The sequence below is a fragment of the Cavia porcellus genome, unplaced genomic scaffold (assembly GCF_034190915.1).
Source record: "Cavia porcellus strain 051 isolate PalLab524CR breed Dunkin Hartley unplaced genomic scaffold, mCavPor4.1 scaffold_4, whole genome shotgun sequence".
Lineage (NCBI taxonomy): Eukaryota > Metazoa > Chordata > Mammalia > Rodentia > Caviidae > Cavia > Cavia porcellus.
Window position 1 is genome coordinate 98711486 of NW_026947487.1, and position 27598 is coordinate 98739083.

Genomic DNA, 27598 nt, shown 5'->3' on the forward strand with positions numbered 1-27598 from the left:
TTCCTGATACACTGGCCATTGGCGGTATAAAATGTCTTTGTCTCCAGTAATATTTCCTGCCTTAAATTCTGTTTTGTCTGACATCAGCACGATGCTACCTATGATCCCATCTTTTTATTTTCACCCATTTGTGTCTTTGAATCTAAAGTGTCTCTTGCAGACAGCGTAGAGTTGAGTCTGAACTCTGCTGAGTAAATGAGATTATGAATCTATTCATATTTTTAGAAAATACAAATTAATTAAAATTATAAATGGTGGGCATAGATTTATATCAGCCATTTTGCTATTTTTGTCTCTTGCCTTTTTCTTCATCTCTTCCTCCTTTGTGTCCTTCTATTTTATTTTTTTTGGTTTTTTGTTTTAGGTATCAGGGATCAAACTCACAACCTTGCACTTACCAGGCAGGTGCTTATGCCACTGAGCTGAATCCCTGGGCTTTGTCTTTCTGTTTTAAATAAACATATTTTATGTACTATTTTGATTCTCCTGAGATTGTTTTTACTATTTTAAAAAATTATTATTAATCATTGCTCTTAAGAATTTACATCTTACTTTTATATCTTTATCACAGTCTAGAGCAATACTAACTCAAATCCAATAAAATATGGAAATTTCTCTCCACTAAATCTCCTTTTCCTCCTCCCACTTTTGTACTTTTGTTATCAAATTTATTATACATAGATATATATAGATAGTAGGAGCTAAACAAAATGGTATTGTAATTCTTTCTTGTCAGTTTCTGTCTTTTAAAAGAGATGAGAAGAAATGAGAAAAACATATTTATGAAATCTTTTCTGTTTACTGCATATTTATCATATCAAGAAATTTTCATTTCTTCCTATGGATTCAGAGTATTATCATTTCCATTACAGCTTGAGTATTTCTTTTAAAGCTGGTCTGCTTTCAGTAAAAATCTCTCATTTTTGTGTTTATCTGGAAATGTCTTTATTTTACCTTCTGTGTATGTGCTTGTGCGTTACTGGAGATTAAACCCTAAACCCAGAGTCTTCCCACTGAGCTATATCCCCATCCTAGCCTTTTAAAATATATTGTTATTTTGATACAGGATCTTGCTAAGTTGGCTAGGTTGGGCTCAGACTTAGGGTCCTCCCACCTCAGCCTCTTAGAGTGCTAGGATTCCAGGCAAGCATCATCACACCTGCTTTCACCTTCTCTCGTTTGACAGTTTCTTTCCTAGAATTTTGAATGTCATTCCACTGCTTTCTGCCCTCCACGACTGTGTTCAGAAGCTGTGCGCTAGGCGGAGGATGCAGCTCAATATTGGAGCACTTTCCTAACGTGTGCAAGGCCCTGGGCTCCACCCCAGTAACACCACCACAAAAATCATAATCATAATTTTGTTCCCGGTTGGTGATGCCTGTTTTTCCCTTGCTGCCTTCATGGTTTTTTTTCTCTCTCTTTGGCTTTCAGTGGTTTGGCTGATACGGCAGGTGTGACTCCTTTGTGTTTATTCTACTTGGGATTTGTTACGTTTGTTGGGTACATACGGGTTTTTGTCAAGTTTGGGAGGTTTGTCCATTATTTCTTCAAATGGTTTTTCTGCTGTTTTCCTTCCTCTCATTTGGGACTCCTGTCACCCATATTTTGCTAAGTCTGATGTTGCTCCAAAAATGTTTGAAGTGCTGTTCATTTTTTTCTTCAATCTTTTTTTGTCTGTTTTCAGATTAAATTCTTTTCTGTTGGTTTAGTTTCAAGTTCACCAGTCTTCTACCATCTCACATCTGCTGCTGAGTTCCTCTGAAAATGTTTTATTTCAATTACTGTTTTCAGCTCAGTTTCTACTTGGCTCTTTGTTATTTGTTAGTTATAGTTATTTATTAACATTCTCTGTTCCTTGAATCTTCAGTCTTTCCTTTGATTTTTTAAACATGACTATAATTACTTGGACATATTTATAATAGCTGTTTTAAAGTCTTTGTCTCTTCAATCTCTAAGAATACTCATAAGCAATGGCTGACTTTTTTCTTGCTTTGTTTTGGTTCGACTTTCCTCTGCATATCAATCACACTTTATTATTTCTTTGTCTTGTAGTTTTTGTTGTATACTGAACATTTTAGATAATATAGTAACTATGGACTCTGACTTTTTACTCATCAAGCATTGTTTGTTCATTTGTTTGGTGACTGATGTAATTTAAATCATTTTCTCACATAATAGTCAGCTGCCAATGTCTCTACTTTGTATTTGTTTTCTTGTTTTCATTTTCAGTCAACTTCCTGATAGTTGACTCCTGTCTGCAAAGCTTAGTGTTCAGCCAAAGACTGGTCAGAGGTTGTGCTCCCATGTCTTAGTTACTTTTCTCATTGCTGAGAAATACCCAATACCCAACGTTAAAGGAAGGAAGATTTATTTGGCTCACAGTATGTAGAGGTTTCAGGCCATAGTCAATGGCTCCAAGGCAGGGTGGGATGGCGGAGGGGAATTGCTGATGAGAAACAGTCAACAGCTAGCAGCAGATGAGAGCACATTAGCTCTCTTTCTGTGCTTTATATCTTATATAGTCTGCCTGCCCTTGGGCAAGTGTAGCACTCACACTCTTAATCCTAACCAGAACTATGCCAGACCAATCAGGTGTGATTTAGTAATCACACTCCCTTGATCCCAGGATCACATACTCTAGATCCAGCTACCTCCGAAAAGCTCCCCCATGACTGCATGAGTCTTTAGGGGGACATCTAGACACAAGCTACAACACCGTACATCTCCAAACAATCAGGCTTACCTCTGTGCCAGTGGGTTCAGAGTGTGCAAGCTGTTTTCAAGTCTGCTCTGGACTTCACTGTTCACTGAGGTCTCTTGCATCTCTGCTGCACACACACAGGCCCCATCTGACACATGCAATCCAGATGTGCAGAGAATTTCTCAGGCTTACCTCTCAGAACTCCATGTTAAACTACTATCTAGTGCAAAAGCCCATTTATTGTCATGGATAAGACCACAGTTTCAGGCTAGCACAGCAGCTGACCAACTCTTGCATTTACCACCGAGGCTGCTACTTTAACTCCCAGGACTGCAGGCCAACCGTGTTCTCTTCCACAGTAGCAGGGAAGCTATTGTTGTCCCCCGCTGATTCCACCCAGGCTAACAGTTGGTGGGAAGTGGTAGGGTATAGTCCTAGGCAAGAACAGCATAGACCGCCTCTTTTCTTCCTTGAGGTGGAACTGAAATGGTAGTTTTACAGTTCTGCCCTGCTTTACAGTTGCATTTGTAGAGTGCTCATGTAACTTAAATACTACCTCACTTGATCCACAGAAGCACTACCAGAGACTTTTACCAAGTTTTGGATTGTGGAACCTTAAGTCCACAGATGTTACTCTGGCTAATGCCACTGAGCCAGGCTCTTAAACATTGTACCAACCACCTTTGGCAGCATCCTCTTTCTGAAGCTTTTTAGAGTAATGCAGGAAACACCTCCCAAAACAGGATGATGATTCAGAGCTTCAGTAGCAAAGAATGCAGTGGTGATCTGCACAGCCCCTGAGTTAGGTTATTGCCACCATCTGACTCACAGAAGTAATCTGTAAATTTTCTGTGTTGGCTGATGCTAACCAACACCAGAAAGCTGGGGAAAGACTTGATTACCTTTCTGACTGATACTGAGTTGCAGAAATGTCTCTAAGCATCCTGGAGGCCAAAGCAAAAAAGGCAGAGGATCAGTCACATGGTTCTTGTAATCTTTAAAGGAAACATAGCTCTTTAGAGAAAACAAAAATTTTATCGACCTTAGAGAAATTCCTTATGGAGAGCCTGACCTGTGGGATGCATATGGGTACAGTGGACACCACCTGAAGCAACGCACTTTTGATTAAGCTGCTTCTTTAATGAGCGCTCTAAATGTAGGCTGTGAGGCATAAGGACAAAGCAAGACTCCAGGAAGACAGTTCCTGAGGGAAAGCCTTGGCTACAGTGTTCCAAGAACACTGCTCTGGAATGGTCCAGATTGTCCTAGGGACTTTAAAACCATTAGTCTGTGGAACAGCATGTGGATGGCATGGCCTTAATGCAGCTCTCCCCGAATATTCTCTCCTCCTGGATGAGAGAACGGATGATCATTTGCAGCATTCATAAATTTAACATTTTATGCATTAATTATTCATGGGCTTCCTGGAAAGTCCATGTTACTGTAAATGGTCACTTTTGAACCATGATTTTGAGTCTCATTCTGAGGTGGGAGCTAATTCCTCCAGTTGGTGGGTGGACCCAGCCAGTCCTCCAGTAGCCACTTCAACCCAATTCTGTCACCTCCTACTTATCAGGCATGCCTGGCATGAGTCTACTGAAATTATAAGAACCTAGGGTTTTTGTGAAAATACTCAGGAACCAACTCAAGATGGTGATGAAAAAACAGAAAATACACAGGTGGAAGTCAGTCACCATTCCAGCAAGAAACAGTTTAGTGTGGTTTGTTGTAAGAAGTCTAATTCCACCATGTTTTGTTCACTGTTTCCCTTGCTCCAATAAAGGAAAAACTGTTTCAGTGTTCTCCAGCCAATAAATAATTGTTCTTCAATACAGAGATAAAACCTTCCTGAATGATGACAAGCTGATAAAGTTACGGTATTTGGATATGCAAAGTAATGTGAGTTAACTTTAGTGAGTTTATTTGAATGGCAGGATGTAGCTTAATAGTGGAATAAGTCATTTTAATCCTACATTCATAGAATCATTAAGGGCTTGTAGATGACCACTTACATTTTCCTTTTTTTTTTTTTTTTTTTTTTTGGTGCTGGGGATCGAACTCATAACCTCACACTTGCTAGGCAGGCGCTTAAGCCACTGAGCTAAATCCCCAACCCCTGTCCCATTATTTTTTTTTTAACACCAAGTACATTTATTAGAAAAGAAGAAAACTATGAAATATCCTCGTGTCTTTCCTTAAGAAATTAGAAATAAAAGACAGAATAAAACCAAAAACAAGTAAAAGAAAATAATAAAGATCAGAAAACATAACCCTTTATCAAAATGCCAACATCATTTTTCATAAAAATTAACACTTTGATTCTTACATTTCTGTAGAAATACAAAAGACTTATAGTAGTCTAAACAACTTTGATAAAGAAACAAAATTAGAGCTACAACCCTTCCAATCCCATGACTTATCACAAAGTTTCATCAATCATGACAAAACGGCATTGATGTCAAGATAGACAAACCATTGAAGTACCAACAGAAAGTCCCAAAATAGATACCCACATAACAGACAATTGATTTCTGGCAAAGATACAAAAGCAAGTAAGTGGAGAAAGGATTGTATCTTCAATAAATATACCGGAACAACTGGATATCCACATGCAAAAGGTCCAAACCTTGTAGCACATCAAAAATTTCTTAAGACATCCAAAAGTCAACTCAAAATGGCTCACAGTGGGTTAGTTAAAGTAAAGGCAGGTGTGACCTGAGTCATTGCTTTGGCTGAGGTCATTCTCTCTGGGACAAAAAGCCTGGAACAAGGTGTAGAAGGGAAGACAGAACCTACAGAGGTGTTAGTGAAGGGAGGCATTGAATTTGCTTCTGAACAAGCCATGTGGATGACAAAAGAGGCCATTATGCTTCTTTTTCTTAACTATCTTAACTTTTTTATATACATGTACATACATATATACATGTTTTTTTCAGCTTGTCACACTAGTGAAACAATACAATGTTTACACATGCATGCCATATTTCTTTCACTAATAAGTATGTTCTCAAGACACATCCATTTACCTGTGTAAGTGTCTAGTTTGTCATTCTTTCTGGCTGAATAGTATTATGTTGTATAGAAATACCACATCTTTTTTATGCATTCCCCAGTCAGTGGGCATTTAGGTTGTTTCCAAGATCTGGCTATTATAAACTGTGCTGCTATAACCATGGTTCTGGTTTTATTTTAACACAATGGTTAAAACCTTTTACTTGGCAGTGGAGCACCCTCCTATTAACTCTCTGACATGTAGAACAGATGGAAACAGAGCTGCTCTGCTGAAGGAAGACCAGAGAGATCCCTGGTGTACCACATCTCCCCCTCTAAGCACCAAGGCATCTGTGCAGGAGCTCTGCCTTCCACAGTTTAAAAGGTTCTTTTCAGCCTGATTCATATCTGTGGTCCTAGTTCATAACATGGAATAAGCACTTGGTGAGTATCAGCAAATGAATGCAAGGATGGACAGGTGGATGGATGACCAAGTGGTTGCTGAGTAGACAGCAAGGTGGATAAATTCCTGTGAAGCGGGTGATTTGTTAGTTGAGTAAATTAATGCAGGACTGGTGAATAAGTTGATTATTTCATATTCTATTCTTCCTTTCTACCATAATCAATCCCCACTTCTAATGCCATAAATGGATCCTGACACAACATTGGTTGACTTCTTGTTGAGAAGCATCCTTAATTACTTTTCTCATTGCTGAGACAAAATACCTGATACTCAAAGTTAAAGGAGGAAAATTTTATTTTGCTTACAGTTTGTGGAGGTTTCAGTCCATAGATAACTGGCTCCAAGGCAGGTGGTATGGCAGAGGGACACTGCAGACGAAAAACAACCCATGGCAAAGCAAGGCAGGCCAAAGGCAGAGAACAGCAAGCAAGCAACGATAGAAGCTTCTTTTTGTCCCTTTATATTCTATCTAGGCTATCTGCCCTAGATCCCGTAATCCCAGGATTGCACACACTAAATCCAGCCATTTCTGAAAAAGCCCTGACTGCATGAGTCTTTGGGGTGACATCTAGATATAAGCCATAGCACAACCCCTTTGTAAGAAGAATTCTGAACATTGGTTAACCTTTTCCTTACCCCCCCCCAGTGACCCAAACATCAGCTACTATTGAAGACATATTCCACAGCCTCAGTCCAGCATAGAACACACCCCTTTCCCCACCTCTGCCGGGACCCTCACCTCTCAGTGCTTCCGCCCGTGCTTTTCCCTTGCTACCCTAATATTGTCCTGCTGGCTCGTCCTTTGCACCCAGTCCTTCCATGGCACTAATTATTCTCCTGGTGACCAGAGAATGAATATAGCAAGCAACTGAGAAGTCACCCATAAATGCAGGGAGGAGACTCGGAACCCTGCCCTGCCATGTCCCCAGCCTTGGCCTCTCTCCAAGGCCCTGCAGGCAGCCAAGCCCTACCAGGGTGGGCAGAAGAAAGACTGTGCCTGCACAGTTGTTCTCTCCACTGACCACACAGCCCTACCCTGTCAGCTTCAGCAGTGGGGAGAGAAGTGTCCCACTGAGGCCAAACTTTGCCAGGGAACTGAACCCGTGAAAAATGTCTTCAGAATTTTTGTGACAGGAGCCATTAAGTCAGGTCTGAGTCCTTGACCCTCTACTCCTCTGAGAGAGTGGACAAGATTGCGGTCAAAAGCTGTTGATTCAGCATCCCAGTGGCTCAGTGCCTGCCCTCTGTCACTGTGGCTCAGGTGGCTTGAGGCTGCTCAGAGCACTTCCCTGTACCCACAGAGTGACTGTGGAACTGACTACATGCTGCCCTCAGCAATAACAGTGGCAACAGTCTGCCTCAGGTTCCCTGCCCTGCACGTTCCCTGGGTTCCCCCAGAATGGAGTAAGACCTGACCTCAGCCTCTTAACACGAGCGTGGATCTCATTTTCTCCCTCCGTAGTTCCCATGCCCGCTTCATCCCACTCACACCTGCAGATTTTACCCACCCTGGAGAGAGAACAGTTTAAGAGCTCTTCAGAGAGATCAGCAGGTCCAGAGAGAGCAAGGGATGCGCCCAAGGTCACACAATGAGAGTGGTAGAATCAAGAATATAACATATTTCGTCTGCTGCCATCCCCTCATTTTCCTATCTTGTCCATTTTCCCTGATGTCTTATTTTGTGTTGCTATAACAAAATACCTAAGGCTTCTTACTTTACAATCAAGAGATGTTTGTTTTGGTTCTCAGTTGGCAGTCTGAGAATATGGACTTCATTGGCTTCTAATGCAGGCTGCATGATGGATAACATCACATGACAGGAGCATATGTGTGTGAAAAAGAGGATTTACATGGTGAGAGAAGAAGCGAGAGACTAATGAGGGGCTAGAGGTATCCCTCTTATAAGAGCTCATGCTGAGATCTGCCTTAATCCCATCTGGGAGTGGTGCCTCTGTAACCGCATCACCTTCCACTAGCTGAAAGAGCTGGATATTAGGGACTAAGCTTCCAGGGCATGAAATTCTGCTGATAAACCACATCTCAGCTATAGCACTTGATCTGTGCTACCTTTCATGAATTATCAAACAAGCCTGGGTTCACATCCCAGATCTGCCACAAATGAGGTGAACAACCTTGAGCCCGTAACCTCTGCTCAGCAGGATGCAGTGTCTTTATCTGCAAATGAGGGCGACAGTGTCATCTACAGACAGAGAAAAGAGCCCAGGACAAAGTTCCTACAGCTGGTCTGTGTCACTTAGGACCTTCTGAATCAATGTGGTTCCCAGTCCCAGCCCTGGATCAGATGCCCAGAAGTGCTAGAGCCAGCTTTGGCCTGGCTCCACGGTGTTCTAAGAATCCAGGCACCAGCCAGCACTTAGAGGGGCTTGGTACCTGATTTACAGGATAAGAATAACTCTCCAGTGGTATCTCTAAAGCCTGTTCAGAGGACAACAAATTGAAGGGGTCAGGGAACTCTGCAGTGTCACTGTGCATTCATTGGAGCCTTGCTCTGTGCTCTGCCCTAGCTTTCTGCTCTCAGGACTGCTACCCACAGCCTCCTCAGCAGTCTCTCCTGCCTCCACCTGGTCCTGCTCATTGTCTGCTGGAGCCAGAGGGATGTCTTAAAACTCTGACCGTGCCATGATTTGCCTTTGTCTCCTTTTCACCCTGAAGATAAGGGACAATCTCTTGATTTGACTTCAAGACCCCTCATGGTCTGGCACCATCAGCCTCTTCACCCTCAGTCTCCACCATCCTCCTCAATGCAGCCTCCACATCTCTTGTGATTCCTCCAGTGCATTAATCCCTCACCATGTGTCCCAAGGTTCTTTTCCAGTGGAATTTGACAGACTGGCAAGTCTTGGATCCTAAGTCTGGGTTCCTTCAAGACCTGCCTTATTCTCATGAATGGAAGAACCTACTCAGTTCTGACCATCCACCAGGGCTCCTAAGGGACTGTGAACCTCACTGTTGGACCGGGAGGTGGGTGAGTGATGGATGGAAAGATGGGCCAATGTGTGAATAAGGATGGCATTTGCCGTCCCCCAGGTGCATTCAGCATACCAGGCAGCCAGTCCCTCTTTTTGTCCATCACATAGCTCCTGAGCTTCCTTCCTGTGCTGGTGCCACCCAACAGTGTGACAGACAGGGAGGACACACGCCTACTCTCCAGGCTTTCCCATGCTCTGGGGAACCAGAGCAGCTAAGTGCAAGTTGGGAATTGGAAACAGCAGCATCTTAATTACTTTCTCATCGCTGGGACCTGATACCGGACACCCTCAATTTAAAAGAAGAGAGATTCATTGTGGCCCAGAGTTGTAAAGGTTTTAGTCTATAGTCAACTGGTTCCAAGGCAAGGTGGCCTTGGAAGAGGGGTACGGCAGAGAAGTAGCCTGTGGAATGCCAGCAGGAAACAGAGACCGAGGGTAAGATAGAAGTAGACCCAGGCCACACTCCTATAGCCCACCTCTTCTAACATCTGGCTTCACCTCCCAACATCACATTTCACTAGAAGCTCATCACGGACTAACCCACTGATGAGCATCAGGCAGCCATGACCCAGTCATCCACAAGCCTCACCTCTGGTCACATGAGGCTTGGGGGAGGAGGTGCATCAAGATACAAAAACCTTAACAAGCAGTCTGATTGAGGGTGTGGCATTGACCAGCTCTGTGCCTCAGTTTCTGCATCTGTAGAATGGAAAGAAAGACAACGCCTATCCTTGAAGGTAGCTGTGAAGAGTCAGCGGGCTAATTGCGTGAAGAAAGAGTGTAGAAGCTGATGGCTGCATAGTGAATGCTTGATTTGAGAGAGCTCTGCGTGACTGTGGTTGGTCTTCTCCAGCCAAATCACCCAGGGTCTCTTCCTGCAACCCAGAACAAACCTAGATATTCTAGAGGAAACCCAGAGACTGTGTCCACAGTACAGTGGTCCATTCCCCAGCCCTGGGTGGTTTCCTCTCCCCTCTATACCTGGATGAGACATGTGGGCTCCCATGTCTGGCATCTTGCTGTCTCATCAACAGTGTTCAGCTAATCCATCTGAAGTCGTCCCCAGGTCCTGGTCTGCTCTAACTACATATAGCACGTCCCAGAAAAAGCAAAGTCTCATTTTAGGAAGAGGAGCAATTTACTTTCACAAGCTTCAAAAAAAACATGAGTTCCCCAGGGAACAGTGCCTAGTGTCCACACAACATTCTGTACAGACACAGAATAAACTGTGAGCAGTGGCCCTAAGCCGCTTACTACCCCAGGTCCACTCTGTGGTACTGTGTGGTCCCAAGGGAAATTTTGTTATCTCTCTGAGACTGTTTTCTTACTTGTTAACTGGGGATTCCCAATTAATAAGGCTATCACAAGGATTAAATGAGATATTATAGAGTGTGAAAAATACCAAGCATTATGCCATGTACACAGTAGGTGCTGGAATGTGGAAGGGAAAATATAGTTTGCACTTAATCCAGGGCATCTTTGTAAAAGGTCCACATTAGAGGCAAAGTTTGCTTCATCCTCTGTGCTTGTGCCAGCTGGTGCAGGGGTGCAGGGAGGTGGAGGTGGGAGGGAAGGGGGTGTCATGTTTTTTCTCTGCAGTCATATTTATCTTCGTGATAAAATAAGACCCATGTTTGGAGTGGGAAGAGTTTCCCTCATAATTTAAAGCAGCACCTACCTCTGCTGGTCACAGTGACTGGGAGATTAATTTCCCAGCCAGCCACACAGGCAGAAACCAGCACCAACTGGCTTCATCTGCAGGCACGGCAATGCCATCTCCTGGCCAGCTGGTAATGAGCTCAGAGCTGCCAGACAAGCAAGGCAGCTCTCCTGCTGTGGCAGGTGGAGGTAGCATCTTCAAGGTGACCCATCGATCTGACACCTTGGCAGGTTCTGCAGGCTGTGCTGGGCAAGCACACACAGATGCACACACACACACACACACACACACACACACACACACACACACACGCTGTAGGCACCAGCAATCCTGCTCTGACCAGCTCTGAAGCCTTAGGAACTTTGTCTTGGATCATGGTGTGACCAGTGTGTCTCATACCTCTGCAGCATCTAGGGTCAGAATAAGACAATCTGGACTCCACTGGGAGCCAAGTTCTTGGCCCTATCCCACTGTTCCACACGCCTCACCTGGTCTCCTTGCCTTTGAAGGTGAGAGGCTACCTGGCAGAGAGGGAGAGCATGGTTATTGACTCAGTAGTAGCATGGCAGGCTGTGTCACACTAGATGAGTGGTGGCCAGAAACTCCATTTTTATGGAGTTTCTATGCAGCTCTACGCAGTTAAAGTCACTGCATGAAATGGTGTGTTGGAAAAGATACTGAAGCTGCCTTTTAGGCTAAATAGAAAAGAGAACCTTGGCCCATTAGTAATGTCTGCCCTTGGCACAGATAGGAAGTGGTGGCAGACATGCTGGTAGATTCACTAGCTAAGGACGCGATTGCCCCTAAGTTGAAGTCAGACAATTCAGTTTAAGCTGATCCCTTTTGCCTGGGAGGAGACAGCAAGGAGCCTCACCTTTCATCTGTGAGTCTTAGGAAAGATGGAAAACATTAGCTTACAGTAGCTGACAGGCAATGAAATAAAAATGAGAAGTTGGCATTTTATCCAAAATGCAAGCTGTCACAATCAGTCAAAAGGTAGAAAAGAAATTGAACTCTTGCCTAATGGGAAAACGGAGTCAACTAAGTCCACTGCAGTTCCCTCGGTGATCCAGCAAATATTTAATGAGCACTTCTTCTGTGCCTGGCAGTTGGCTGTGTGCTACAATTTCATTGAACCAGTCTATATAGATGGAATTTCTATCTTCAAGGAGCTAACAATTCAGTAAAGTGAGCAGGAAACCCAAAGATCTAACACAATTAAGAAATAAGCAGGATGTTTAGAGTTATGCTAGATAGTGGAGTAGGGGTTTGTCAGGGCAACTTCTCTGTGTTAATCAGCTTCGTGTTACTGTGATGAATTGCCCGAGTCAATTAACTTTATAAAGAGGAAAAGGTTGTTTAGTTCATAGTTTTGAAGGTTTAAAATCCAAATAGCATAGGGCAGGGTTGGTGAGGGTCGCCCCGTGACTCTGTCACCACTTGCCATGAATAGCAAAGGCAGGGAATGTGTGTTGGAGCAAAAGATGCCTTCAACTAGAGCAGGAAAAGAGAAAACCCATCAGAATTCCACAGTCCCTTTAGAGGACACATCCCCATGACCTGAGCACCTCCCTCAACACCCCGCCTCCAGAAGTTTCCACTGCTTCCCAGGAACATCACACTGAGCACCAAGATTTTACATATGGACCTCAAGGAGTGCTTAACATGCAAAGTGGGACAATCTCTGAGGAGGTGACTTTAAAGGAATGCTCTAAACATGAGTGAAACATGAGTGCTATATACACCAATAATACCATTGTCAATATTCATGAACAAATTTTGTACAGCTGTACATTTTTCTTTTTTGGTATATACCTAGGAGGGCAATTGCTGAATCATATAGTATTAGGTTAACCACTAGACTGTGTTCACAAAGCAGCTGTACCATTTTACATTTCCACCAGCAGTTTAAAAAGGATCCAGTCTCCACAGCCTCGTCAGCACTTAGCGTTGCCTGTCTCTTTATTCTATCCATTCTAGTGAGAAAGGAGTGCTATCTCACTGTAACTTTAGTTTGCGTTTCTTGATGGCTAAGGGTGTTGAGCATCTTTAATTAGCATCTATGCTAAGTAGAACTTGTATCTTTGGTGAAATTTCTATTTAGATCTTCTGTTTATTTTTAATGGATTTGTCTTTTTATTACTGGAATTGTAATAGTTTGTTATATATTATAGATACAAGTACTTTATGAGACATGTGATTCACAGATACTTTCTCTTTCTGTAAGTTGTATTTTGACCCTCAGTGGTGTCCTTTGATGCACAAATTTTTATGTTTATTCTATTTTTCTTTTGCTTTTCATGTTTCTGTCATCATATCTAAGACTTGGTTGTCAAATCCAAAGCCATGAGGTCCTGTAATGCTATACTCAATTTACTTGTATTTTGCTAGGAATTTTTGCATCTACATTTATGAGAAATGTTGTTTTGTAATCTTCTTGTCTATGTTGTTTTGGTATTGAGCTAACACTGGCTTCACAGAACAAATTGGTAAATATTCTCGTCTATATATTTTAGAAAAATGTGAAAATTTCAATTTCTTTTTTTAGTTTTCTAATTTTCGTAAAATATATTAACATAAATTTTGCTCTTTGAAACATTTTAATTGTCCAGTTTGATGGCATTAAGTACGTTCGATTTGTTTTACAACTGTCACCATACCATCCATCTCCAGAACTTTCTTCATCTTCCAAACTGGAATTCTGTTCCTCTTACAGACACTTTTTTCTTCTTTAAATGTTTTGTGGACCTCACCCAACATGCAATGAAGGTATGTGATACTGGGTTTTCCTTTGTGAATTTTTAAAATTATTAATTCAGTCTCTATACTAGTTATAGATTTATTCACAGCTGCTTCTGCTTCTTGAGTTCATTTGCTGAGTTTTGTGTATATCTATAAATTTGTACATTTCATTGAAGTTGTCCAGTTTGTGAGCATTTCATTGTTCATATTATGCCTTGATAACTCTTATTTCTGTAAGATCAGTATTAATGACCTCATTTTCATTTCTGATATTGGTACTTTGAGTCTTTCCTCCCTCTACCCACTTCAGACTTTGGTCATTCTAGATAGAGGTGTGGTTTTTTAAGTTGTTGGTTTTTGGGTTTTGTTTTTGTTTGTTTGTTTTAGCCTTTTCAAAGAACTGACTTCTTAATTCACTGACTTTTCTCTACTACTTTTCTATTCTTTGTTTCTCAATTTCCACTCTAATCTTTATTTCTTTATTCCTTGTTCTTACTTAGGATTTAAATTGCCCTTCTTTTCAGCATCTGAAGGTGGAATGTTATTTGTTGATCAGAGGTATTCTTTTTCTTCTTTTAATGTAGCCATTTACAGCTACACATCTCCCTCTGAACACTGGTTTAGCTGAATCTCACAAACTTTGGTATGTGTCTTCCTTTTAACTCATGTCAAAGTTATTTTTTAAATTCTTTTATGATTTTCTGTTTGACTCATGGTTATTTATTAGTACACTGCTTTATTTTTATGTATTTGTGAAATTTTCAAAATTTCTATTATTAATTTCTAGTTTCACTTCATTGTAATCAAAAATATACTTTGTACAACATCAGTCATCTAAAATCTGTTGGGAGTCATTGTATGGCCTAACATACGCTCTATTTTGGAAAACATTCTCTGTATGCTTGAGAAGAACATACATCCCACTGTTGTTAGCAGAGTGTTCTGTGGATGTCTATTGGGTCTAACTCATGTTTGATGTCATTCAGGTTTTCTATTTCCTTTTTATCTTTTGTCTGGTGTTTCTATATGTAATTGAAAATGGAATATTAAAGTCTCCAGTTGTCACTGTCCTCTCAATTTCTTAGCCTGAGTTTACATATTTTGAAACTCTATTCTTAAGTGCATATATATTTAATTGTTATGACTTTCTAAAGAATTAACCCTTTATCATTATAAAATGGTACTTTTCTCTCTAATGACACTTTTTCCTAATCTATTTTTTCTAATACTATTTTATGGCCGCTTCAGCTTTCTTATAATAGTGTTTGTATAGTAGATACTTTTCTATTCTTTTCTTACAGCTTTGGTTCCCAAGTGAGACTCCTCTAGACAGTACATAGTTGGATCTTGTTTTTTCCCCAAGTCGGCAATCTCTGCCTTTGATTGGCTTGTTTAATAGGTTCACATTTGACAGAAATATTGATAAAGTCAGATTTACATCTGCTGTCTTACTTTTTACCTTGTATCTGTCTCACATCTTTTTGTGTGTGTTTTCCTGTATTTCTCCTTTTTGCTGTAAGTGAATATATTCTAGGGCAATACAGTAAACCCCAACTTTTGAACAAGTTTCATTTTGGGAGAACATTAGTAAGTTGAAGTCATTTGTGAGTCTGACAAAGTGAGTCTTATATACTTTTGACACAGATATACAATGTGAAGCATAAAAAAACCCAAGCACACCCATAAACATACAGTAAGTCTCCGACTGTACTGTACTATCGTACACATGAACACAGGGCAGCACAGCTGTCTCGCAGCAGACACGTGAGCTACTTCCGTGATTTGTTCACACCTATGAATGTTCCTAATACGAGGTCCCTTCATGTCTATGAAACGTGAATGTTCCTAAGTCATAGATTTGCTGTATTTCAATTCTTTTTATGACTTAACCCCATATTTGTTTGAGTTATGTTCTGAGTGGTTGCTCTTTACCATATATATCTTATCAGACTCTACTTACTAGTTATACAAACTTGATCCAAATGAGAAGCAAGCTACCCCAGTCACTCCTATATGACTGTATTCTTTCTTCCCTCTTTTTGTGCTATTAATATTATGCAGTAGAGAGCTTTTTACCCAGCTTGTTATGGTCGAGGCCCAGAGAGGGCCTGGCTCAGTCATGTATTGGCTGCATGACTCCAGGTGAGTGATCTGATACCCTTGAGGCTTAATATCTCTGCTTGTAAAATGAGAATTGGATGAATGTAACTCCAAACATGAAATGAGATCTTGGCACTAAGACTACCCATAAGAGGGGCTCTGAAAACTGGGCTGGATGTGGGCCTCATCTTTCGTTCCAGCAGCCCACTTAGCCTGGCCTCCTCAGATCAGAAGCCAGGAAGGGTGCGTGCCTAGCCAGAAGCCAGTGTGTGTCTGTCCAGGGGAGCATCTTCCAGTGAACTACAGGAGGCAAGGTTTGGGTCTCAGGCAGGGACAACATACTGGCCTTATCCTCCTCATCACTGCCCTCTGTGCATCTCCTTTCCCTTCTCAACACCTTGGTAGAGTTCTGTCAACCTCCCAGCCTACTAGAGTCCTGTCTAGTACTGAGAGAGACCCATGAATTCTAGTCTCAGCTCTGCCACCAATCTGTTTTGTGGCCCTGGACAAGTCTGTTGTCCTCTCCGTGTTTCCCTTTTCCTCTCTGCAAATTAGTTGTCCTCCTGGGGCAGAGGCTTCAGAGCAGGAGAAAGACGTTCCCTTCTGCAGGCAGTGAGGTGAAGCACAGATCCATTCCTTCCTCCTTAGAGGAGCAGCCAGGAGACAATCTGTGGGTCTGGCCCAGATTATCCTCCATCATTTCAGGACAAGTGAGTCACAGGGCAGCAGAGGTGGAGGAGAAAAGCATTCGGTAGGCCTGGGCCTCTGCTCAGAGTCCTCTCTGTCTGTCCACAGTAGCACGATACAACCGCACCAGCTACTTCTACCCCACATTCTCAGAGAGCTCGGAGCACAGTCACCTGCTTGTGTCTCCTGTGCTGGTGGCGAGTGCTGTCATAGGTGTGGTCATCATCCTCTCCTGCATCACCATCATCGTGGGCAGCATCCGCAGGGACAGGCAGGCCCGGCTCCAGCGTCACCGCCATCGTCACCACCGGCGCCATCATCACCACCGCCGGCGACGCCGACATCGAGACTACGAGCACAGCCACGGTGAGCAGCTGCCCACCTGGGGCACTGGGATGGCTGCCCCTTGGGACTAAACCTGGGAGGCTTCGGGGAGGAGGTTGCTCTGCCATAGGTGGGACTGGGTGGTCCGCAAAGGTGCCCTGCTTGTCTTGGTCATCAGAAAGAGTGCCCCACCATGGTGTGCTCTGTAGCATGAGAGCCCTGTGTGGTGTGCCAGGAGGAGATTCCAGGTGAGGCTGAAGCCTAGGGCAGGAGTGTTTTATATTTCCCGGCCGGTACCAGAATGGAGGCTGCATGGAGAGATGGATGGGTGGTGGGTGAATGAGTGAATGAATGAAGATGGAGATGAACTGGTGGGGGATGGATGGTAAGGGCTTGAGTGCGTGGATGTGGAAGGGATGGATGGGTGGGTGGGTAGATGGAAGGGGGATGCCACAAGGGCAGGCGGCCAAGTAGGATAAAAGGGATGCACCAGTAGAGGATGGAAGGTGGGTAGACAGGCAAGCAGAGGGTAGGTGGGGTGATTGGCATGAGTTGGCATTTGAATAAGTGAATAGAAGAATGGATGGTGTGAATGAGCAGTAAACAAATCTATCCCAGAAGGCTTGTGAAGTGCAAATACAGAGAAATGATTTGAGGGTCTCTCAGTTAGGAGAATCACCCTGAAACCCGGTTGGTGGCTAATTCTTAAGGCACTGATCCTAGAACTGTCCATCTGGCCAGCGTGCTGCCATCTGACTCTCGTTCCTGGCAGGGATCAGGTGTCTAAAAACAGCAGGAAAGAACTCAGTTGCATTCAATTCTCAGACAGTTTTCACTGGCAAGAAAAGACAGACCCTTGCCCACAGGAGCCTGTGCCAAGCCTGCCAGGCTCTACCCGGGGACCAAGACCACACTGCAGGTAGGCACAGACAAGCAGGTGGAGAAGTGCAAAATCCTAGCAGTGCCCTGAACACTGCAGATGAAGTGACTGAAGTTCCCCTGGGGGTAGGGGGAGCCCAGGTGTCTCCCCCCCTAGGAATCTGGGAGAAAGCAGGACAAAATTTCAGATGGATCAAATTAGGTCTAACCAGCCTGGGACATTTGGAGACCTCTCATCCCTCTCCCTGCACACCCAGGTTAACCAGCAGGAACTTCCTCTTTTCACAGAGTTCACTGGTTAGGGATGGTGCCACCTATTAGCAATTAAGCCAGTGAACAGAGGGGACTTGGGGTACTTGCGATGGGTAAGGAGCGCTTGTGATTGCCTAGCACTTTCTGTGCAGGATTTCATTGTGCAGAATCCTCACCATGACCCAGAAATGGCTACTTTTTATCATCACCCCAATTTACAGATCAGTAGAAGAGATTGGAGTAATTCAGTGAAAGAGGCTGGGATCACCCAGCCAGGGAGCAGTGGATCCGTGCGTGACATGAGCTCCTGCAGCCCAGCCTGGCTGTGCTGGGGCTGAGCACTACACAGCGCTGCCTGGCAGGACTGAGTGGTCACCACCCTGGGAAGGAAGGGCAGGGAGAGGTGTCAGCAGCTCAGGCAGGGTCCGCAGATGCTCCCATGGCCGGTGCCTTCACACCTGGCTGTCCCTCCTCTGGAAAAGCTTGAGAAGAGAGGAGGGCAGACCTTTGGACACAGAGGCACAAGTGGCCCCAGTGGAAGAAAAACAGCCAGTTAGTAGTCAGCTGTTGATGAGGACTAAAGAGAAAGACCGCCATCCAGGCCCACAGGTTTCCCCAGAAGCCAAGGACCCCTCAATAGGACCAGCCAGGAGCATTGCCTGGGACAGGCATTGCTCAGCCCACTCTTGTGTCACCAGCCTGACCCAGGAGGACCAGGGTTCCTGCTCAGAGCATTCCCTGCTCCCAGGAGGAACCCAGTCACCACCGTCAGCCAACCCACCCCAGATGGTACTGCCCACCTGCCCCTTGAGCCTGACCCTTGCTCTCGGCTCCTCTCAGCTCCTCTCCAAGTGCCTGTCCACATTCCTTGTACCCCAGTCCCTTTGCAACTGCTCTGCCCTCTGCCCAGCTGCTGTCTCCTTCCTTCCTCAGCTACCAAAGCCATCCAGGCCCAAGTTGAATGCCACCTCCTTTGGGAGCTTCTGTGGCCCCTCCTTACCCCTACCAGGCAGTGTTGAACCAGAATTCTCCTCCCCTGAGCCTCCTCGACGTTGTCCATAGGCTCTATCTGAGCCTCAGTCATGGATGATGGTGTGGCTGACTCCACACTGGGCCCAGGGTCCAACCAAGAGGAGGGTGCTCCCAGGACAAGAGACTGAGCCACCTCATTCCACCCTCACAGCAATATGTGACAGGCACCCAGTCAGGGGCCACCATCACTCTAGAGGTCAGCCTTGGTCTTGCAAAAGGAAACAGAGGCAGGCCAGCCTCTCTGTGGACTGTGATGGCCTCAAGACCAATGCCACATGACCTTGAGCACAGGCAAGGTGCCCAGAGGTTACAGTCATGCCACCTTGAGATCAGTCCATTGTGTGCAGTGTTGACTCACAGTGCACTGCAGCCAGTGGCAAAGGCCACCTCTTTGTGGGGTTCCTGCCTCCCCACCCCACTTCTGTTTGTTGCTCCTCGGGCGCTGGCCCCTCTAGGCCTTGGCAGGAAACCTGAGGTGGCGCAAGCCCACACTTTCCTTGCTTCTGAGCAGCACGCCCAGGAGCTGCAGGGAGCATGAGGCTGTAGGAAAAAATGCTGTGGACAAACGCCCAGAGTGGAAACCCCATCTGTCCCAGGCCCTCCTGGCTCTGGTGCCTGAAACCCTCCAGTGTCTCTGCTGCCCCCTGGCTGCTCCCTCTCAAGACATTTTTGGAGATTCCTCCCTTCGGTCCCTTGCGTGACAGAGTCCAACCCCGGTACTGATCACTGACTTCCTGCTCCATCTTACCTGCCCACCAAGGTCATCATGCTCTCTGCCCTCCCGCAGCTCTCCAGCTCTGGGCCAGGGTCCCTGGATACCACGCCACGAGGGCCACAGGCACCTCGGACTCAGGGTGTCCAGAGTACCTCCTCTCCCCTTTTTACTCTCAAACCTGGGCAAAGTTGCCTAAGCTCTCTATCTCAGCTGAGGAACATGGGGATCTACCTCTAAAAGTTATCGTGAGCCAGGCATGGTAGCTCATGCCTGTAATCCTAGCGCTCTTGAGGCTGAGGAGGACTGCAAGTTGAACCCAGGCTGTGCAGTTTAGTAAGATCCTGTCTCAAAATAGAAAAAATATAATGGGCTGGGGATAGAGCTCAGTGCAAAGGCCCTGGGCTCGATTCCCAGTACTGGGGGGAGGGGGGATTGAGTTATTGCAAAGATCATATTAGTTAGTAGTGAGTCAGTGCTCAGCGACTGTGAATCATGTTCCCTTCTGACAAAACCTGCTTGCAAGTCACTGCCTTTACTTCTGCCAGAAGCCAGCCTGGCCCTCCAAGGCACTGACCGCCAGGCAGCCCGCCCCACAATTGGGCTTGACCACGTCAGTCCTCTCTGCTCAGCAGCCCTGCGCAGCTCCTGTTGTCCTCAGCACATCGTCTGCCTGCCACTCTGCCCAAGGGGCCTTTCTGCAGTCTGGCCAGACAGAGAGGAGCCAACAGATAACAGGGAAAAAGGGAGGGAGAGACCGTTTGGTAAGATGGAAAAATGAGGAGCTTTAAGAGAGACCTGGTGACCGCCTGTCTGTCTCCCCCAGACCTCAGCCCTCAGCCTTCTTATCTAACGGGGGAGCAGTGGCCCTGGGCACAGGTTCTCCTTCCTTTTCCCCAGCCTCCCTTGACAGGCTCATGGATTGGGCTCAGTGATGAACTGAGGTATTTCCTAATTTTGGCGAAAGAGGCATAAGGAGATGTCACCTTCCGTGGGGTGCAACCCAAAGCCTCTGGAGGCCACACGGTCAGTGTCTGCTGGCAGAGGGAAGAGGAAGGAATCTTCCCCCCACTCCCAGGAGGGGAGGAGCTGGTCTCCCCGCTGCCCAGCAAGGAGTCAGGCTGAACTTGATCCCTCCCTATTGAGGTCTGAGCTGGGCAAGCACCTCAGGGAAGCCCCAGTTTCCCCGAGATGCCCAGCTTGTGGAAGCCCCAAAGAAAGCAACCTAAGAAGAAGGATAAAGAGCAGTTTGGCTTGGCCCCGCCAGCCCTCTCAGGTCTAGAAGCAGCCCTGGTTTCCAGGGGTTCCCGCTGGCAGCTGCAGCCTCCCCACCTGCAGGTGAGGCCTCCACCAGGACAGAGCTCTTCTCCGGCAGCCCTGGGCTCGGGCTCCGGAGCCCAGCCACCCTGCCTCAGCCTGCTGCTCTCACCTTTCCGGGGTCCTGCCCCACATCCTTCCCAATCATCCATCCTAAAGGAGAACAGATCTCTCCCCAGCTCATTTTACACCATGTGTTATTGGGTTCATTTTTCCTAGTAGAAATGTAATACATCTTCATTGTAGAAAACCTTAAATGTACAGGCAATTTAAAGAAGAAAATAAGGGTCAAGATCTCACCATCTGGACAGAGCCTCCATAATGGGTGTAAATATTTGCCTCTGAGAGCTTTCTCTGTGTATTCCTATAACCTGGAGTTAGACCTGCCCACAGTTTCAAGTCCAGATTTTTCTGCCCCTGTCAAATCTACAGTGGAAAGAGAACCTAGGGGAAAAAAAGAGATCTGAGCTTGTGCAAAATGCTGGAATTCCTTTCCATACCTTACCAGGTGTGTGACCCAGAGCCTCAGCTTCCTGGTCTGTAGAATGGGCTGAATGCTGAGCCTCAGTCCTGGAGCAGAGGAGCCTCATGGGAACACTTCCAGATGGGGAGGGCTCAAACCTAAGCCATCTTTACAGCTGCTGTGACCAACCTTAACCAAAACTGGAGGGTGGGACTGCTTAGAAAGTAAGGAGCCAAGACACGCAGCTGCCTTCTAGCCCTAGCAGCCACTTTATGGCCTCAAGCAAAGTTACTGGGCCGCTCTGAACCTCAGCTGTAGAATGAGAAGATTGTGCTCTAGCAGCATTCCTGACGGAGTTACTAGGTAAGAAATTGGAGGTTCTGTGGTCGACAGATGTTGGACCTGCACAGTTAATGGTCCTGCTCAGCTGCAGGACTTGTCAGAGCCTTTAGTATATTAATGTGTCATTAAACAAAAACAGAGTGGAATGCAGTATGTAAAGTCAGCAGATTCACCACAAAAGCCTCTCCCCCCACTAAAAGGGAACGGGGTGTAGTTGAGGTAGGGAAGTGTAGGAAGGCCTGATCCCAGGCACCTCTGCAGCCCTCATTCCTGGCCACTGTCCCCATTTTCCACACCCCCTCTCCAGCTCAGTGCTTCTGGTTCACACGGCTCTTCTTTCTCATCTCCCCGCGTGGCTCACACTGGTGGGTGCCCTCCTTCAGGCCACCCCTCTTCCCCTGGCCCTTCTGACAGCCCCTCCTGTTGGCTGCTCTCCCTCTCCTGTCCCTCACATCCACCTGCTAACTCTGTAAAAGCCGTAACACACTGTGCAGGACCAGGCTGTGCCCCTGCTCCTGCTCTGGGACCCGTGCCCAGCTCAATGTCGGTGCTCACACCTGGGGCTGTCCTGATGCTGGGACACAGGCTGCCATGTGTGGTACGAGGATGGCCGGGTGGAGAGCAGAGCCGCGGTGGCCTCAGGCAGACCCTGGCACTGGCCTGAGGCCCAGGCTGCTGGTCTGTGCCCTGCAGTTTCCGACGGGCACACGTACAGCCGCTCCAGCCACAGGATGCGCTCGGCCTGCAGCCCCACGGAGGACTGGCCCCCGCCCTTGGACATCAGCTCTGATGGGGATGTGGACGCCACGGTACTCAGGGAGCTGTACCCTGATTCTCCACCAGGGTAAGGAGGGCACATCTGGGGGGCCAGAGGTGGAGCTCTGGGCGGGAAGACATCCCCGTCAAGGGTAATGGGACTGCATCTCCACTGTACAGGTGCAGAAACACTGTCGGTGTGGCCATCTCCTCACCCCTGGGACAAGAAAGTCCCTTAGAGGTGGGGTATGACTCAGCACATGTCAGCAGGATGCATTAATGGAGACAAACTTCGCTCCTACAAGCTGCAATATAGTAGGCAGCTATTCTGAGCTCCATGGGGGTCTGCCGCCCCATTTGTCTCCCTGGAGGGCTTACACTAGAGGAGGGTCAGGTTATTCCAAAACCCACTGTGCTCCCATCTGTAGCACCGGGAACCCCCCCTCACCCCTACAGCCAGTCTGCCTCAGTGGCTGCAGACAAAGCCACAAACGCCCCAGGCTCCGCCAGATCTTGTTGCCTGGCAGGTCTTGTGGAGGAGGAGAGGTCAGCCTTGCCTTCAGTCCTGGCCTTCTTCGCCCTACCCCCACCCCTGCCTCAGCTGTTTGGCCAAACCCTGACCCCAGTCAGCTTGGCCAAGGTGGAGGGTCCTTGGCCTCTCCCCCTACCCATCATGCCTGAGACAAATCCAACACTCAGCTCCAACTCAGGAAGAACTCTGCTTCCCAGGGACCCCAGACTCCTTCCCGGGACACCTTGACAGTGATCAGAAGCAGCCCCATGCCAGGCATGGTTGTGCACACCTTTACTCTTAGCTACTCAGGAGGATGAGGCAGGAAGATCACAAGTTCAAAGCCAGTCAGCAATTTTGTAAGATTCTGTATCAAAATATAAAAAGGGCCACAGATGTAGCTCAGTGGGAGAGTGCCCATACGTTCAGGCCCCAGTACCAGCGGGGAAGAAGAAGAAGAAGAAGCCCTGCATGGCCTTTTCATTTAGATGAGCTAAACAGACAGAGTCCCCTGGGGCCCAGCTCCTGACCTCGGGTCCAGCACTCCCACATGCACAGGGGCGTCCTGAGACTCAGCCTCAGGAACTGTAAGATTTCTGTCCAACTCTCAGCCTCAACCCCAGACCTTCACAGTATTGTCTCCCAAAAAAAAAAAACCAGTAAGTAAGGAATATCTGCTCCTATTGTACAGAAAGGCAGTGGGTATGGAGCCTGAAGGAGGGAGTCAGGCTGGTGTCCAGGGTTCCTGGAGACCCCAGGGAGAGTAGCAGTGGGAAGAAGAGGACAGGCTGTTGGCTGGACATTAGGGTCCTGCTCCCAGGATGGGAGATCCAGGCCTCAGCTCCTTAGCATGAGCCCCTAAATCCAAAATCACATCATAGGAACACTCATGGCCTGTCTAGGGGTGCTTCTCACAGGGGTGTGAGTTCTCTCCCCCAGATACTCGCAGGCAGACCATCAGTAGTTCTAAAGAGGGAGGAGGGGTCACCCCATACCCTTCCCTACCTTAAGACCCATTGGGCCGCACACAGAGAGAGCATCATCCTCCCCTGCCCTGGGGCACTGAGAGGGCACCAGGACTTTCTGCCCACATCTGTAGCTCAGAGAGATCCCAGGAATTCATTCCTCACCTACAAGTGATCTGAGCGCTTCCTACTCAGCCCTACCACACACAGCACCCTCTTGGGACATCTCCCTGGGCAGGGGCTGCTCTTGTTCTGAAGAATCTGAGACCCAGAAAATGAGTTCCCAAAGAACATGAGGACGAAGTAGGTCCTGAGCCCAGATCTGGGGTAGCAGGGCACCCTCCCCAGAGAGCGGTGGGGCTTATGGAGCCAGCATGGGCAGCTCATCACTGCAAATAAAGAAAGGGACCCCACACACACCCTGAGTTCACGGAGCCCTGAGAGAACCTCTTCTTTTGTAGCTACGAGGAGTGTGTGGGGCCAGGAGCCACTCAGCTGTATGTCCCCACGGATGCACCACCACCCTACTCACTCACCGACTCCTGCCCCACCCTGAGTGGCGCCCTTGGCTCAAGCCCCAGTGGACACCAGCAGGAGCAGAGGACCGGCGCCCAGAGTGGCTTCCGCACCGTCTCCATGGACACGCTGCCCACTTACGAGGCCGTGTGTGGCACTGGCTCCCCGTCAGGCCTCCTGCCGCTGCCGGGACCAGAACCAGGGCTAAGGAACTCACAGGGCTCAGCCAGCCTGACCCGGGCTCCAACCGCAAGCCCAGAGAGGATTGTGTGAGTGACCCAACCCACCAGGTCCTGCTGGTCCCTCCAGGCTGAGCCACATCCTTCAGGCACATTTGGGCACACACAGGCACACACAACTCATGCATACACATTTACATGATCACACACAGACACTCACATCCCATGTGCACACACGGACACAGACATGGCCCACACTCGTGCGGACATGTGCACACACGGCCCCACACTCACTCAAAACCTACCTGCGAAGGTTTTATTGAAAATGAAGGTCTCGGCCTCCTGCCGCCTCCTCCCCGACCTGGTGGCTGTTCCTCTGTGGACAGTGCTGAGCAGAAGGGCAAAGCAAGAACCAGGCTTTCTCTGCCTTCTCCCCGGGCCTCACCTGGAACATTGGGTCCAAATTCTGATTCTGCCTCCAGAAACTGCTTGACCACCTGGATCAGTGCCTGCCCTGACCTCTAGCCCAGGGTTTGTTCCCTGGAAGGTGGGCCAGGCCCCAGTGAGGTCGTGCTGTGCTGTGCCGATCTCTCAATCGCAGGGCAGAAGAGCCACCACATCACCACCCTGCCACTTACAGGGTGGGGACAGCCCACCAGGCTCCTTTCTAACCCAGAGCCCTCAGGCTGGTGGTGCTAGTGCAGTTATCGAAGAAGCCACCCCCAGCTACAGCTCGGGGTCAGGGCCCCAGGTGGGCGTGTGATGGAGGAGCCTGGTTACAATGGTTCCCACATGGGTCCGGCACTGCCCAGAACAGAGCCTTCAGAGAAGACAGGGCCAGTGCCGTTGCCCAGGAGACCTCACCAAAGTGCTGTGTGGGCATCACTCTAAGGCAGATAAGGGCCCCTGGCAAAGTGCATGCCCAGCTAGCCACAGTGGCCTGAGCTCAGATGGACTAGAGCCACAGCCCAAGAGCTGGCACTGTCAACCCAGGTAGCAGCTACAGCTGGGGACAGTGCACCAACACATTCTGGCCTGGGCCTTCCAGAGTGTATGTAGAGAGAAGCTAAAGGGGCTATGAACACCATAAACACCAACCATCATGCCACTACCAGAGGACCAGTCTCAGCTCTGCTGCCAGGGTCCTTCCCCAGCAGGGGGTGTGTGGTCAGCCTGGCTGGGGAAAGGCTCAGTGCTTGGTCTGTGAACTCTGCAATCCCCATCAGAAAACAAGTAGGGAACAGCAGTGATTCCTGAAGACCCAGTTGCCAGGGGTGACAGCCAAGCATCTCTGCAGAGTGTCCCCGCCAGTGTGTTGGCAGGGAGCAAGTAACCCTGGCTCCCTCTCATTCCCCCTTTATCCTCAAACAGCAAACGCCCCTTACCCCCCACCCCCACCCCCTCCACATACACATTTCATTTCCTCCAGTGAAGGGCTAAGACAATTCAGTAATCCCTTTCTTAAGCAGAGGGATGGTAAGGACGGTGATCTTGAATTTTATTTTCTGTTGAAATAGCATTTCTTCTGGTGCAGAGCCGAAAGGAATCCACCCAGAGGGTCTGTAGTGTCCTGTGTGTCGCATCATGGAGTCCCAGACTCCAGCTCGGGGAGGGACATTGTTTACAAGCAGTTCTGTCCACCTCTGTGGTGTACTGTTTTCTAGGCAAAAACATCTGTCTGTCGTACTGTATAGCCTTTAACATGCACCCCAGGGATGAGACTCTTTCAGGAAACGCATCCTGTATCTGTGACTCTGGAGTGCTGGGGGGAGATTAAAATCCCTGCCTGCTCATCAGCGTTTGAGAGGCGGAGCTGAGCAGCTTTTCTTATTCCTGGATTAGGCGCTGACTAAGCAACAATGTATCTTTTCTGTGTTGGAAATAAATATATCAATAAAAATGTAGCAAGAAGTAACACTTTGAGCAGTACATGGGGGCCCAGGGGGCAGAAACATGAAAGAGAAAGAAGCCCAATCTGCAACAGTCTGAAAGTTTAGGTCCCTGTAGCTTGCGCGCCATGCCCATGACATCTCAGGGTTAGGTCACTGAAGTGTCACTTTCCTGTTGGAGTGACCAGCCGGGTAATGAGAGAGGTACAGGAAGAGTTCCTGTTTTGTTTTGGGGCCTCATTGAGACATGGAATTCTTTCTCTGAGACTTGCTGGTGTAAATGTCACTACAATGGACCGTCAACTTCAGGACTTAACTCCAGGAACACTGGGGACCACAAGTTACTTTAACAATGATGGGCTTTCTTCACCCTGATCACATACACTACCGAGAGACGGGAAATTGTAATTAGACTGAAACGAGTTGTTTACTTCCACTCTGAAAATCCTCCTCTTCCTCTCTGTGCTGTTTGTAAGGCAGTGACCTTGACTGCTGATCCCACCCCAAGTCCACGCTCCGGCTGGAGGGGTGGAGGACGATGTCCCATGTGGCTCTCCACACTCTGAGCTCACACTGCCACCTGCTGGCTGCCTGCTGCCACTGTCCATGTGGACCAGATGCCCTTGAATCTGAGGAGTCTCCTTTCTCTCCTACTTGGAAACCCACTGCCCATCGACACGCAAGGCTGTAGACAAAATGTGCCACTTTAGTTAGTGTGTGTCTTTCACGTGGAGTACTTCTTGAGGCTGAACCCAGTCAAGCATTCCATTTGCAGGACATTTGCTTATCCTCCAGCTCCTCTTTCTGGACACAGCCTGATGCTTCTGCCCCATTTACAGGTTATAAAATAACCCCTCTTCTTTTCTCAATGCTGCTATGCCATGGCTGAGGTGCCACCCCCACGCTCCAGGGCTCCTTCACCTAAAATGAACATCATGGCCTTCATGGTGATAAAATCTAGCTTTGAGTGTCCCAAACTATGCATACTGACACCTGTCCCAAACGCAGAACCACTCAGATCCTTGGGATTATTGGGCTCCTGGTCCTTCCTGTGTCCTCATCCATGGCATGCCCTGTGCTGTGGAACGTTCACAGAAGGCAAGGTCCTCTGCACATTCCTGTGGAGA

At 47.3% G+C, this 27598-nt stretch overlaps 1 protein-coding gene across 4 annotated transcripts in view; it reads left to right on the forward strand.

Moving 5' to 3' along the window:
* Bean1 (brain expressed associated with NEDD4 1) overlaps positions 1–26497 on the forward strand; it is a 47985-nt gene extending 21488 nt beyond the window's left edge. For 2 of the 4 annotated variants that reach the window (XM_063247449.1, XM_063247450.1), the window contains 3 exons: positions 16443–16700; positions 22349–22499; positions 24349–26497. In XM_063247449.1, coding sequence (XP_063103519.1) covers positions 22387–22499; positions 24349–24676 — 441 coding nt within the window. In that variant the 5' untranslated portion in view covers positions 16443–16700; positions 22349–22386 and the 3' untranslated portion in view covers positions 24677–26497. Of the gene's footprint in view, positions 1–16442; positions 16701–17483; positions 17578–22348; positions 22500–24348 lie in introns of those variants that run through there. The other 2 variants (XR_010046999.1, XM_063247451.1) reach the window with 2 other exon arrangements.
* The last annotated feature ends 1101 nt before the right edge of the window (positions 26498–27598 follow it).